Source organism: Fundulus heteroclitus, chromosome 16 (genome assembly GCF_011125445.2).
Source record: "Fundulus heteroclitus isolate FHET01 chromosome 16, MU-UCD_Fhet_4.1, whole genome shotgun sequence".
Taxonomy (NCBI): Eukaryota; Metazoa; Chordata; class Actinopteri; order Cyprinodontiformes; family Fundulidae; genus Fundulus; species Fundulus heteroclitus.
This window is the reverse complement of record NC_046376.1, coordinates 29,458,552-29,472,353: the sequence shown is the minus strand read 5'-3', so window position 1 is coordinate 29,472,353 and position 13,802 is coordinate 29,458,552. Positions and strand designations below refer to the sequence as shown.

At 40.5% G+C, this 13,802-nt stretch overlaps 2 protein-coding genes across 3 annotated transcripts; both read left to right on the top strand.

Annotated features, from left to right (window-relative positions):
- The first annotated feature begins 3,084 nt into the window (after window positions 1–3,084).
- On the top strand, window positions 3,085–8,463 carry ddx5 (DEAD (Asp-Glu-Ala-Asp) box helicase 5). 2 transcript variants are annotated; one of them, XM_012867861.3, is made up of 13 exons: window positions 3,085–3,235; window positions 4,186–4,360; window positions 4,450–4,546; window positions 4,632–4,765; window positions 4,852–4,917; window positions 5,029–5,170; window positions 5,254–5,414; window positions 5,510–5,682; window positions 5,771–5,881; window positions 5,962–6,023; window positions 6,109–6,168; window positions 7,366–7,600; window positions 7,728–7,836. In XM_012867861.3, the coding sequence occupies exons 1-13, from the start codon at window positions 3,189–3,191 to the stop codon at window positions 7,753–7,755; spliced, it is 1,491 nt and encodes a 496-aa protein (XP_012723315.2). In that variant the 5' UTR covers window positions 3,085–3,188; the 3' UTR covers window positions 7,756–7,836. The 2 variants fall into 2 exon arrangements, with proteins under 2 accessions (XP_012723315.2, XP_012723314.2); XM_012867860.3 differs by having other exon boundaries at window positions 3,086–3,235; window positions 7,366–7,587; window positions 7,728–8,463.
- Window positions 8,464–13,341: 4,878 nt separating this feature from the next.
- On the top strand, window positions 13,342–13,638 carry LOC118566335 (tubulin alpha chain-like). The gene has a single exon (XM_036148065.1). It carries the CDS (start codon window positions 13,342–13,344, stop codon window positions 13,636–13,638), a length of 297 nt encoding a protein of 98 aa, XP_036003958.1.
- The last annotated feature ends 164 nt before the right edge of the window (window positions 13,639–13,802 follow it).

The window sequence follows — 13,802 nt, the reverse complement described above, 5'->3', positions numbered from 1 at the left end:
AATCTATTAATTATTTTATTATTATTTCCACCCTGGAGTGTGGTGGGCAGTCATTTGTAGCTGGACTATATTCATGCAGCCGGCAGTGTATCGTGTATGGTGGCACGAAGTTCATCACTATCTGCTTTGTGCTGCCTCCATGTTATTTGATAAAGTAGAAACCTCTACTACCTTTCAGCCATGTGGTGCTAAATAGCATTTACTTTTGATATATCTTAGCAAGCGGGCTCAATGAACCTACTACTGCTTAAAGTGCACACCGCCCTGCTCATGCTAACACCTGTTTTGTGGCTAATGGAGCTCTACCTGGCCGCCTTCTCAGGAGCTGCCATACATAGTTTGTAATATTTAAAAACTAATGCTGGCCATTTGTCTTGATTTTCTCTGTAAGAGGATTAAAAGTGTCTTTTGCATTCATATTTTCACAGCAGACAATAACATTATCCATGAGCTGATTTTTTTTCACTTTTGCATGTGTCCATATGATCTTTGGCTTGAAAGCTGACTGAATGGGATGAAGTTGTGATTCAAATGAATTATTCAGTCGTCTCTGAGAAGTTTTTTTGTTTTCTTTTATTTTCACAGTTACAAATAAAATTCTTGAATGTCTTTTTAAAAAGAAAAAATGCTGCCTGTTTAGCAATCTCTGAGACCGCGGACTGTTCTCATCATTTGCAAACACTTAAAAAAAAAATCTTTCACAAATGTTTGCAAAGTGAAAAGTGTCCTCAGATGGTGCTTTGTACAGTAATAAGATATTGTTCATATATGTGGATCAAACAAAGCGTAATTTATCTTTAACTTAAGTAGATGTTTGTTTTTGTTTTCTTTTAACTACGATCTGCAAAAAGGAATTGCACACAAACAAAAGGAGCTTGCTGTGAGTATTTAACGGTGATATCTGCGGCGGATACGAACTCACCTTTTTTTTTTTTAAGTCCAGTGCACAAGCTGATCCCAGCGGGTCACCCTACTTTCTGTTCTACACTACATGGCTAAAAGTCCCCCCCATAACTGCCTCCTTTTAATAAAAAGGTCAATCTTGAGATTTTATGTAGTTTCTATTTTTTATTTTTATCCAAACAGCATGATCCATTAGCAGGACTGTATTTCTCATAGCCGACTGATGCAATTTTATGTATGTTAACACTATCATTTTGTAAGAGTATCTTATTTTTGTGTGTAATTAGTTCTAATTAAACTTGCCTTTGTCTAACAATGTAAGGCCTTGTACAACAACATGTTCCGTCTTTTCTTGGGCCTGTAAGAAGAGTGCACAAAGAGAGTCTGCCATTGCGTTAGTGTAGCTCCCGTCTAGACCTGTGATGGTTTAAACGCCGGACAGACGGCTCAAAAGGAGCAGGGGTTTTAAGGAGGGGAAAGTGTCATATACTGCTTTTGGTTCATCAATCTGAGTCCAACTAAACTCTGCTTTTTACCCAAATAATTGACAAAAGTAGCCTTATCATAGCCATCAGTGGTTTATGATGCAACGCTTTTGATCATAAAATATATTTTATGAAACAAACATCTGGGTTTATGGAGACAAAAAAAAAAACATGGAATTTTTAGGGGTTATTTTAGTTGTGTTTATTTTTAAGGTGAATAAGTAACCAATATTAAGACCCTGCTTTTTAAAAACACATTGCCATGTTACAACCACCAACTTTTAGAATTAGTATTAGCCTTATTGCTCATTCTATTCTGGTGTTTTACACGTACAGAGAAGTTGCCTTGGTGAAAAGGTACTATACAAACAAACATACAGCGGACATAAATGTAAATGTAGAATGTGGAATAAATACAAGCACGCACACATGGATTTTATTGTAATTTTATATGGTTGAGAAAGTGCCGCATAATTGGGAAGTAGAGGTTTAGGTCTCACCCAGCCAGAGAACCTTTTCCCCCCTGATCTACTTGGCCGGTGGCAAACTGCAAACAGGACTTATTTTGGCTTTATTTTGAATTTGACTTCACTGGCTAATTGGGTGACTTCAGAAAGGAATTCGTTCCACTTTATTTTATTTTTGGGGTATCAGGATAAATGGAGCTGAAAACAAATACACACCACACTTTTCAGATTTTTATTTGTTTAAAATGTAAAACTGTATAATTTTCTTTTCACAACACAAGCATACATTGTATTCATCTTTTACTTACAACCCCCATAAAATACATTAGTAAAAAAAAAAAAAAAAATGAAAAGGCAAAACAGATATCAATAGTTTTACATGGCACCGTAGGATCAGAGGTTCTACTATAACAAAAATAAAGAATAACTGAAATTAATGCAGCTCTCCTGTGTTTTTATGTCCTGTTTTATCGTTCAGTTATTGTTTGGAAAAAACTTTAATTCATTGATTTGTTACATGTTTATTTTTCCATAATGGTCCAAATTAGGTCAATACAATAACCCAGTTTTTGCAGAAGGCCGGGTTTTTTTCCTTCTGACTTTGAAAGTTAAGATAATGCCATAAAGAATCTGCGTAACATATCGGCAAGTGGATATGAAATTAAACAGAAATGTTAATATGAGTCTTATTCAAAACACTGTGAAGTAAAAAAAAAATCCTCACAAAAGTCTGGGTTGGTCTTGATTGCGTCATTTACTGTAATATAGTCATCGGAAGTTGGGCGTATAACCTCTCTTTTTCTCTGGTACATATTCATCCGCCAACAATCGAAACAGTGAAGCCATAAAGTTAACCATGTATAATATCTTACAAACATTTATTTGTTACTTGGTTGTTCTAATCAGTGTTTTTAATTAAGTTTAAAGTAGATTCAAATTCTAATCGCCGATTTTTTGCGCGTGGTCTGTTTTCTCTTTGTGTGTGTGCGCGCGCGTCTTTGTTTAAACCCCTACGTTCTTAATTTCCTCTGTATGAATACTCAAAGTGCAACGACGCCATGATAAGAAGTCAGGACCTTGATCCTGGTGTGAAAACGATGTAAAAGTTGTGACATTTCTTTGTTCTTTTCACGTTTGGGGAAGAACTGGGATGCGAAACTGTTGCGGCGGATGAATCCGTCGGAAGTGAAGACTTTCCGTCTCACATATAAACCGGGCCTCATTTCTTGGAAACCGGCATTTCAGCACCACTGCCGGCCGCTGTTTCTGTCTGCTGTCGAGGCCACTTTGTACTTATATAAATATTTTTTAAATCGCAAGTTTTGATCCCAATATGCCTGGATATTCTGACAGAGACCGCGGCAGAGATAGAGACAGAGGGTAAGTTCGTGTTTCTTTTATGTAATTTGTGTTTTTAGAAGAATTTTACTGTCGCGTGACATGGCCGATAATACTTCAGATACTGAAAAAAAAGTGTTGGAGCTGTGCAGTACGTTTCCTGGCGTCGCCACGTTTACCACACAGCGGTTATTTAGTAGTTTTCTTAATAAAACATCTGTATTTTCAGCCCTTCGTCGTTTCGTTTAGCCTGAGGCCTAGTGTGGCCTCGTGCCCGCACACAGCTGCAGTTTGTTAGCTTGAGGCTAACCTTTGCGCAGCTAGCTCCAAGTCTTTCCTCTATTGTGACCCGTTTTAGTAACAAACAAAGTAAGATTGTGAAAAAAGAAAACGTTAAATCATTTCTGACGTCCATTTTATGTCTGGTTAGGGACTCATGTCTGATATTTTTGTTTCCGGCAGAGAGGCTTGAGGAGCACGGCTAACGTGACGCTGCTTAGCTAGTCGGCGTTTCGCCATGTGGCGGCGTTAGAACGCGGACACAAAATGCCGGCAGTGTTTCCTTTTTTTTTTTTCTCCCCCACCTTTCCTCCTAGTTCTCCCCTGGTTGGGAGAACGCGATAGCTAATGTAAACGAGGCGTTTCATTTTTATTTCCCTCCCATTTTATCAAGTGAAGTTTATGGTGTGTAGCTTTTCGTGTTAGAGATCTATATTTACCGCAAATGTTTTTTTTGTGCTCACGAATGTCCTGCTCTACCCCCAACTACAACGTTTTAGCGCTTAAAATACAGAAACTCGTTTATTCTAAGGCTTAACAACCTTGTACATTTTTGTATATAAAAAAAGCCAGGATTCTTTGGATCATTAAGATGAATCAAACGCAGTTCAGTTGTACTAATTCTGTTGTATCCTGGCTGCTGGTGTCATGAATTGGAAGTCTACTTTGTCCACAGGGGTTTTAGAAACTAAAATATTTGCTTCCATCTGCAGCTATGGCGGTGGACCTCCCAGGTTCGGTGGGAGCCGGGGTGGTGGTGGTGGAGGAGGAGGAAAGTTCGGCAATCCTGGTGAGCGGCTGAGGAAGAAACACTGGAACCTGGATGAGCTCCCAAAGTTTGAGAAAAACTTTTACCAGCAGCATCCTGACGTTGCCCGTAGAACACTGGTACGTATATGTTATGTAACTATAAACAGGGTTTCTCCTTCATGTGTTGGTGCTTTGCAAACATCTGACTACTGAAACTTCTGTTACAGCAAGAAGCTGAGCAATACAGAAGGTCCAAAACTATTACAGTGAAGGGGAGGGAGTGTCCAAATCCCATAACCCAGTTCCATGAGGCGAGCTTTCCTTGTAAGTTTAAGAAAAAATACTGTTTTATTTGTTGTTTAATGATCACAGTGCATTTTAACTCTTTTCCATATTTATTTTTTTGAAGCTTATGTGATGGAGGTCATCAACAAACAGAACTGGACTGAACCAACACCAATCCAGGCTCAGGGTTGGCCTTTGGCTCTCAGTGGCATGGACATGGTTGGCATTGCTCAGACTGGCTCTGGCAAGACACTTTCCGTAAGTTGGACGTTTTCTTTGGCACGTTGTACAATTTGCAGCAGTATGCAGTCTTGATAATCAAAATCCTTTGTTTTTTTTTGCAGTATCTTCTGCCTGCAATTGTCCACATTAATCACCAGCCTTTCTTGGAACGTGGTGATGGTCCAATTGTAAGTTCATGTTTAAGTTTCTCATTTTACCACACCTGTTCTGTTTTTAGCAAGCTAGTATTTATATTTTATATGCTAGTGTTGAATTAAAGTCATTTTTCTTCCTGGCAGTGTTTAGTGCTGGCCCCCACTCGTGAGCTGGCACAGCAGGTGCAGCAGGTGGCGGCTGAATACGGCAGAGCTTCTCGTCTGAAATCCACCTGCATCTATGGAGGGGCACCCAAAGGGCCTCAGCTCCGTGACTTGGAAAGAGGTACAGTTTGTTTCTGTGTTTAAAAACTGCTGATGGCGAGCGTTTTGAAAGTTTCCTTCTGACGGTGCATTTTATGATTTCAGGTGTAGAGATTTGCATCGCCACTCCAGGCAGGCTCATTGACTTCCTCGAGGCAGGAAAGACAAACCTTCGCAGATGTACTTACCTGGTGCTGGACGAGGCAGACAGAATGCTGGACATGGGATTTGAACCACAGATCAGGAAGATTGTTGACCAAATCAGGGTATGGGTCGTGTATTCATGCCTTTTTAGCTTTCCTGTGAAAACATGTGACTTGCTAAGGTGTACCTTTGACTGACTGTTGGATTGTTCTTGCAGCCTGACAGGCAGACGCTCATGTGGAGTGCCACTTGGCCTAAAGAGGTTCGCCAGCTGGCAGAAGACTTCCTGAAGGAGTACGTTCAGATCAACATTGGTGCTCTACAGCTTAGTGCTAACCATAACATCCTCCAGATTGTGGATGTTTGCAACGATGGAGAAAAAGAGAACAAGTGAGTAGTGGAGGCCCCGGCTGCAGATTGTGCACCCAGAGGACACTGTCTTTAAGGCGTTTTGACCTTAACGTACATGTTCTTGTAGGCTAATCCGTCTACTTGAGGAAATCATGAGCGAGAAGGAAAACAAGACCATCATCTTTGTCGAGACCAAAAGGCGGTGTGATGACCTTACTCGAAGAATGAGAAGAGATGGGTATGTGTTGAAATGAACTTGGAACATATGCAGACATGTTGGTGTTAATATTTCACAGTAACAACTTTGACTTCATGCAGGTGGCCTGCAATGGGGATCCATGGAGACAAAAGTCAGCAGGAGAGGGACTGGGTTCTTAATGGTAACTATCAATTTTTAGTTTCTCTTTTTTTATTTTATTAGAAATGTCCAGAATTTAATTAATTCTCCTTTTTGTCATTCTTTAGAGTTCAAATTTGGCAAAGCCCCAATCCTCATCGCTACAGACGTTGCATCCAGAGGCTTAGGTCTGTATCCTCTAAACTAGACTCTTTCATACGTTGAATGCTTTTGTAAAAGAAAGTGTTTTGCTTTCTTTAACACTTCTGCTTCTTTCTGAGTTTCTCCCCTGACCTGAAGGAGCAGTCTGTGTGGCAGGGCCTTGGCATGACAAGCCCAGGTATCCAGAGGGGGAAGGAGGATTCTTGGAGGTGTCCAGACTGGCGAGGCACGGGTCTCCCAGTCATGCAGAGGTGACCAGGCCCAAACGAAGCATAATGTGCTGGCCTGCCTAAAAATGGGGGAGAGTTGAGGGCTGGCCAAAGTTCCTCCCCCAAGTCCTCTTTTTTCTTTTCTTTTTTTCCCTGGCCATGGTTTGGACTGTTTCACACGCCCAGGTCAAACTGTCCCAGCTTAAAAGCTCAGCTCCACTGCCTCCTCTTGTCTTGCATGTACTTTTGGATTCTGCATTGCAAGTCATTTGAGCCAATTGAACTGTTCTAGTGAGACGTTTGAGGCATGGTTAATGATGCAGTTTCATAGACACGAGTCTGAAGAGCAGTCCGATCAAACCCTCACCTCTGTAATGACATGGCTACTGGCGCTTTTGGTGACAGTGGGACATGGTAGTTGGACACGGTTGGACAAAATCCAAGCTCACATTCCTCCCTCGCCTGCGTTTCAAAGTCATGTCGAGACCTGCCAACGAGAGACATTATGGTCAAGTGAACGCTGGGTATGGAAAAAGATGACATGCTGAAGGGGGGTTGACCTGTAGGCTTCCTCCCGAGGGGCTCTGGTCTACAGGTTAACTCGGCAAAGTTTGAACTCGGTAGCCAGCAAGGAGCTACAGGGTTGGAGGGTTTTTTGTTTTTGTTTTTTTAGGCCCAGTTTCTAAGGGGAAGTTTATTTATTTTTTTCCTGTAGAGCCACATTTTTTAATAACAAAGTAGGGTTGTGCTGCAATGGGAATGGATTATTGAATGCATACTCCTTCAAGGTAAGGCTTTTGCACAGTGTATCAGAAGCAAACGGAGTGTGCATCTTTTGTCTCTTCCCACCGTAGTCTCCCTGTTGCCGCTAGTCTTTTCCAGCCTTGAGGCTAAGCCAGCCTTTTCATCCAGTGATGGGGTCTAACTTTATTTTTCTCTTGATCTGGTTGTTGTGTTGGCTCTGGCACACACAATGTGTTGCCCTCCTTTCTGCCACACCGCAACATCTTACAGATGTGGAAGACGTGAAATTTGTCATCAACTATGACTACCCTAACAACTCTGAGGACTATATCCACCGCATCGGCAGGACGGCTCGTAGCCAAAAGACCGGAACGGCCTATACCTTCTTCACGCCCAACAACATGAGGCAGGCCACGGACCTCGTCTCCGTGCTCCGAGAGGCCAACCAGGCGATTAACCCAAAGCTCCTCCAGATGGCAGAAGAAAGAGGAGGTAAAAATAATTGGTGAGATGCAAAAACTGTGCTGTAAACAGCAGTTACTTTCTTTCCGCAGTTTGTTTTTTGGGTTGCATTAAATGTCAGACGGGCTTATAAAGTCAAGACAACTATTGTGGCTTTCTTTGTTTTCCAGGTCGTTCAAGGGGCGGCAGAGGTGGTGATTATGGTCGGGATAGGTATTCGTCTGGCAGGCGAGATTACGGTGGTGGTAGGGATAGAGATAACGGTAGAGGTTATAACAATGGACCAAACAAGAGTTACGGCACAGGTTCTCAGAACGGAGGCTTTGGAGGCTCCAACGGCACCAGCAATGGCTACGGGGGAGGCAACTACAACAGTAACGGACAGTCAAACTTCAGCAACAACCAAACCGGGTCGTTTGCCGCCCAGAACAACTTCCAGGCACAACAGTTTGCACCCAACAAGCCTGCCGTCCAGAACGGCGCGGGCCATCCTCAGTTCTCCTTCCCTCAGGCACAGGCTCCTCCCCAGCACCCTGCCCCACAGCACCCCCCTCCACCACTGGTGCCGTACCCCATGCCTCCACAGTTCTCTCAGTAAATGCCCCGCAAACTTGAAAGAGGTAATTTATTGCATTTTGTCTTTTTAGTTCTATACCTGATGACTTTTTGTATTTACACGAGGGTTATGTGAACCTCCTGAAGCTTTTTAAGATCTGCAGCGCAGCAGTAGTTCTGTTGCACATTTGTTTATCCTGTATTTAATTTGTTACATTCCTCCAGCAATATTTAGTTTGTTTTGTACCAGATGATTAAAAGTGTATTAGTTTTCATGTGTAGCATTCAGAGTGATGTTCAGCTCCTCCATTGTGCACTGCATGATCTTTGAAATAAACCCCTACAGAAGCCTTTTGCCTCTTCTGCTTCCTGATTCTAAGTAAATGATCAACTCGTGTGCTACCTTTACTGTCCAGCAGGTGTCAGACTTTCCTGTTTAACGGTGGAGACTTTGCAACCAATTACTAAATAACTAGTTGAGGAATATTTGCTTTATTTCACATGTCTACCCTGCCAGAAAAGTTTAGGAATATAATAGCCGGCCAGTTCCTAGAAGATTCACAACTGAAGCATGAACTGTTAAATGAAGGTAGTCACTGGCATTGGATAAAACTGCATCATTTAGCCTTTAAACAGTTTTAGTTGCTCTGGCTATTAGAGGTCTGTCCTGGTGAACCTCTGATCTTATCAGATCTGTTCTACCTTAAGTTATTTCTAGATCTCATTTCTATTGAACAGAAATGCCTTTGTTCCATAATGGGGAATCAGGTGACTGGCATAAACAAGTAGACCCTGGACTTGCACACAAATTAAAATGAAAGTGACTAGGGGGAGAGTCCTTAGTTGTCTAAACACTTGAGTTACCGTCACAGGGACTTGGATTATATAAGGTTAAAAAAAAATATTAGTGTGGCTTTAAAAGCCAATTTCTTGAAAGCTTTAGGTGGCCAAATCTGCTCTACACTAGCATTATGCTAATAACCAGGGATTTATCCAGAAAGTTCCCAACAACCATGAACAGGCCTCACTTTTCTCCATATAAAAAGTTTTACCCAAAAGCATGAGGTAAAAAAAAAAAAAAAAAAACTAGGCTAAAGCTAACATTGCAGCTAAACATCCTGGATTGTAGAGAATCTGTAGTCTGAACATCGATGGCTGTTCTATACTCACCAGAAAAAAGTGTTGGTGGGGAAATGTTTGGCCACTCGGGTTCACATGAGACAAAACTGACAGGAGACTGTTCAGGAGAGTCAGTGTGACAAGCAGTTTGTTACATCTAAGAATGAACACCTTTACTTTTCACTTGAGCACTTTAGCTTGCATATTTAGCACTTTAGAGAGCATGTATCACTTTAAGATGAATATTTACACATTTCAGAAATGACTGCACACAACTGTTGGTGTTTATTGGTTATTGTCTCTCCTTTTTCCTGGTTTTAGATCCAGAGGCACTGCAGCACTTTAACAAAGTGGTTGGGGCCCTGGAGAAGGGTGACAACAATTAGAGTACCAACAAAGGCAACATTGCCATTTAATCTTTGTTTTATTGCATCTTAAAGGATTATCCAAAGGAGGGGAGAGTTCAAAATAATCCTTAAATTTAGGAAGGATGAAGAAATGAATCAGTCTAGTTGCATTATCTAGGGAACTGAAAAACAAGGTGGAAGATGTAGAAATGGCAAAATTCCTTCAAGATGGGAGTTTGATAAAATGTAAAGATGAGATTCAGCGAAACAAGACACTAAATATTCAAAGCATTTGCTAGTAAGTAGTGTCTGACAAAGTAGTGTCCAGGAGTTCTTGAAGAAAATAAAGTGTCTCGTGGAGTGATTTGTGGCAATCCTGTTGAGGATCTGGAAAAATTAAGACGAAACATTGAAGGTGGTGAGGTGAAGAAAATCAGACGATTGTTGAGAGCAGTTAATTTCAGGATTAATTTTGCCAGAACAAATAAAAATCGGTAGCATGAGCTTTTTTTTGTTCAATATGTTTCTCCACCTCTTTGCTGCTATAAATGTCAGAGGTATGGGCACATAGCTGCAGTGTGCAAAGGGAAACAAAGATGTCCAAGGTGTGGAGAAGAGCACAGGTTTGAAAAGTAAAGGGGATGAACATCTGTGGAGGTAATCTCTCAGTGACATACGGAGGTTAAGTCAGGAAGAAAGCTTTGGAAGTTCAGAAAGTGAAGGTGGATAATAAAAGTTATGCTGAAGCAGTGAAAAGGCTGCCAGGACAAAATTCAGTGCTGGAAACATGAAAAGTAATTCAAAGCGTAAGATCAGAGAGCAGCTTTAGAGGACATGTTAAAACAACAGGTAGAACAACTCAAAAGCTTATTCTGTTCATAGCCTACGTGATTAACTGCACAGACCAAGTCAAACATAAAATGGAAGAATTAAACCATAAATTATAAGTGTTCAAGAAACTTGGCTGAAACCAAGCTTAGATTTTGTCATTAATGGATATAAGAGTATACGCAGGAACAGAGAGGAGGGCCAAAGAGGTGGTTGTGTGATATTTGTCAAACAAAAAATGTCATATAGAGTTTTGAAAAAAGGAGAACTTTGGGTAATTATAACAATTGAAGTTTGGAGTAAAATTGGAGCTGTGAAGATAGTTAATTTTTTATAATCCATGTAAGAGGTTATCTTTAGAACAGAAAATTTAAAGGGGAAGATATGTTGTGGAGATTTTAGATTGATTACTGACAGACAATTAAAGATAATTGCGAAGTGTGAAGCCAACTTAGAAGCTGCTAAACAGTGAATTAATCAGAAAGGAGGGAAACATTAAGAAAGAAATGTACCATGGTGGACAGAAGCATGAGGAAATGTAATTAAATCTTGAAATAAAACATTTAAGGTATTAAAAAGAACTCATATTATACAAAATCTTATTGAATATAAAAGGCTGCAGGCAATTATGAGGAAAAACAAAAATGCAAAGAGGGTATTTTGGAGAAAGTTTTGTAATTCAGTAGGAGGAGAAACAAAAATAGATCAAATATGGGGAATGATTAAAAGAATGAATGGAATTAAAAGAATTTGGCTGTCCAGTTTTATTGGATAAAGGAATTACAGCAAAAAAGGATGATGAGAAAGCAGAAATGTTAGTTCACACTTTTATTAGAGATCATGGATCAGAAAGTACAAGTGAAGAAGAGAAGCAACAACAGAAGCTGTTTAACAGTGAAGATCCACTAAAGGCTCACAAACTCAGTGGAGAACAGCCGCCGGATGTTAAACGTTTTATTTCTTACTTTTGCAGGACATATAAAATATTTTTTTCATCTTCGGAATGAAAGCCTGGAAAGATGCACTGAAACAGAACAAGTTCATGAAAGATGAAACATATTTAGAGAATAGATTTTAAACATCTTTGGAAAGCTCTCAGCATAATTAAAATAAATCAATTTGTTTTTGGGATCTTACCATTTGACTTTTATGAAAATCTTTATTCCAGTCTACTTGTTTGAAATTACAACCATGGAGCCCCAGGAATGAATCACTTTGATCAGAGTGTAAAATTTAAATAGATCATTTACTTCAGGCATGTTCAAAGTGCAACCCGTGGGCCATTTGCGGCCCCTAGACTGATTTTGTGCGGCCCCCCATTACATTTCAAGAATGATGATGCTGACCAGAACCTTTTTATTTTCAATTAGGGCAAATTTATTACAGTTAAAGTTAAGTTACATTAATTAAGTTAAATGTTAGGTACATCACACACAGGTTTTTAAAAAAAAAATCACTTTTTTCTTGGTGATGTTATTCGCTGCTTTTGATTTGATAATTATGGCCCACGAGCTAAAAGGTTTGGACTGATTTACTTAGAGAGGGGAAAAAAAGCACTTTTAACCCATAGTGAAGATAGTTTCTCTGAGTTTAAGAACAACTTCAGTTAGGTTAAATGAACAGAAATTTAGATTAAAGCAGCACCATGTCAGTTTTGACCAAAGTATTAGCTGATTTGAGATTTATCAACCCCTTAATCCCGTAAACCCTCTTTTAAGGGGGCTTGAGCTCTTCAGCAACAATAACGCGCTTGTAGCTGCCTAACTGAGACCGACACACTTATCATATGTCCAGATGTTCATTTGAGACTCCTCTGTAAAAGTATCTACCAAATAGTAAACAGCATCCCACATTTTAAATTTCAAAAATAAATTTCAAATACCAAAAATTGTGCCAAAATGGCAGAAAAATAACTAAATAAGGGTCTGGCTGGATTTTGCTTCTTCCAATCTAAATATGTAAACCTTCTCAATTGCTTGTTGTGTGGACACCAAACTTGCTACAGACGTCACCAATATGTTGTTGTTACATTTTATCATGTTAAATTTCTTCTTTACAGCAAACATTTTGTATGTAAACATTTGCTTTTTTTGTTGGAATTTCTTTTTTGGACGTTTAAATCTCATTTACTCAGACCCATAATAATTTACTCTCAAATTTTCACATCCACACCGTCCTCCAGGTCCTTTATGTTAGTTGATAACAAGATTAACAGTTTAGGCATTGTACAAGTTCAAGAAATGCCTTATAAAGTATAAGTATGCATATTTTTTTTGAAAATAGAGCCTTGGGCTTAAGAGGTTAAATGATTCTTCAGGCCAATATGCAGCACTCGGCTTGTATTGATGCTGCAGCATGACCAAGAAAGTGAGGAAGAGACAACAGCAACGCCCAGAAAAGTGCAAATGGGACAGACGGAGTGAAACTGCTATGAAGAAAGTGGAGTACCTGCAGGGGAAGGATATTGTGTTCAACACCACACAAAAATCAAAAAGCCAGCGCAAGATCCAAACACCTCTTCTTCAACCTGCAAAGCCTTCCCACCACTGTGAGCAGTCCATGCTTTACAAAAACCCATCCCAGTGCAGTACAAAAGATGCAAAAACAATAAAACTAGTAGTCCTGCCTCTTGTGAGGGAGCATTTAGGAGCATATGTACCTAAAACAGTGAGTTTAAACCTGACAGACCGCCTTTATGAGAAATAAATGAGAGATGAGCTGCAGATGTCGATGAGTAAAGAACAGGTGATTGTTAACTGTGCTTACATAGAGTCAAGACAAGAGGATGAAAACCAACATCGTCTAACATTCTGATGTTCTGGTGAAAAAGCCTGGGTTCACCATCTCGACAACACATCCGTTTACTGGAGCATCACCGGGCGGGAATGTGTCTGTGGTGCAGGTGTATTAGCGATGATAAATGATGATGCTAAAGATGCAACTGGTGCTGATGCTGCAAGTAGCACAACGGGGTTCCACCAGCTTCAAGGTGGGCATCAACTACGAGCCTCTCACGTTGGTTCCTGGAGGAGACCTGGCCAAGGTGCAGAGGGCCGTGTGCATGCTGAGCAACACCACGGCCATCTACAAGTTTGACCTGATGTACGCCAAGAGGGCCTTTATCCACTGGTACGTGGGCGAGGGCATGGAGGAGGGCAAGTTCTCCAAGGCCCGGGAGGACATGGCCGCTCTGGAGAAAGACTACGAGGAGGTGGGAGTCTACTCCATTTAGGGAGAGGATGAAGAAGGGGAGGAGTACTAGACCCAGCAGCGAGCCCAAAGCTTCCATGTTCAATTCCACTGATTCCCGGTAAAATAAGTTATTCACAAATCATCTTAGATGATATATAATTCTTGAATCAGAACCCACACAACTACTGGCATGTTGGGAACATC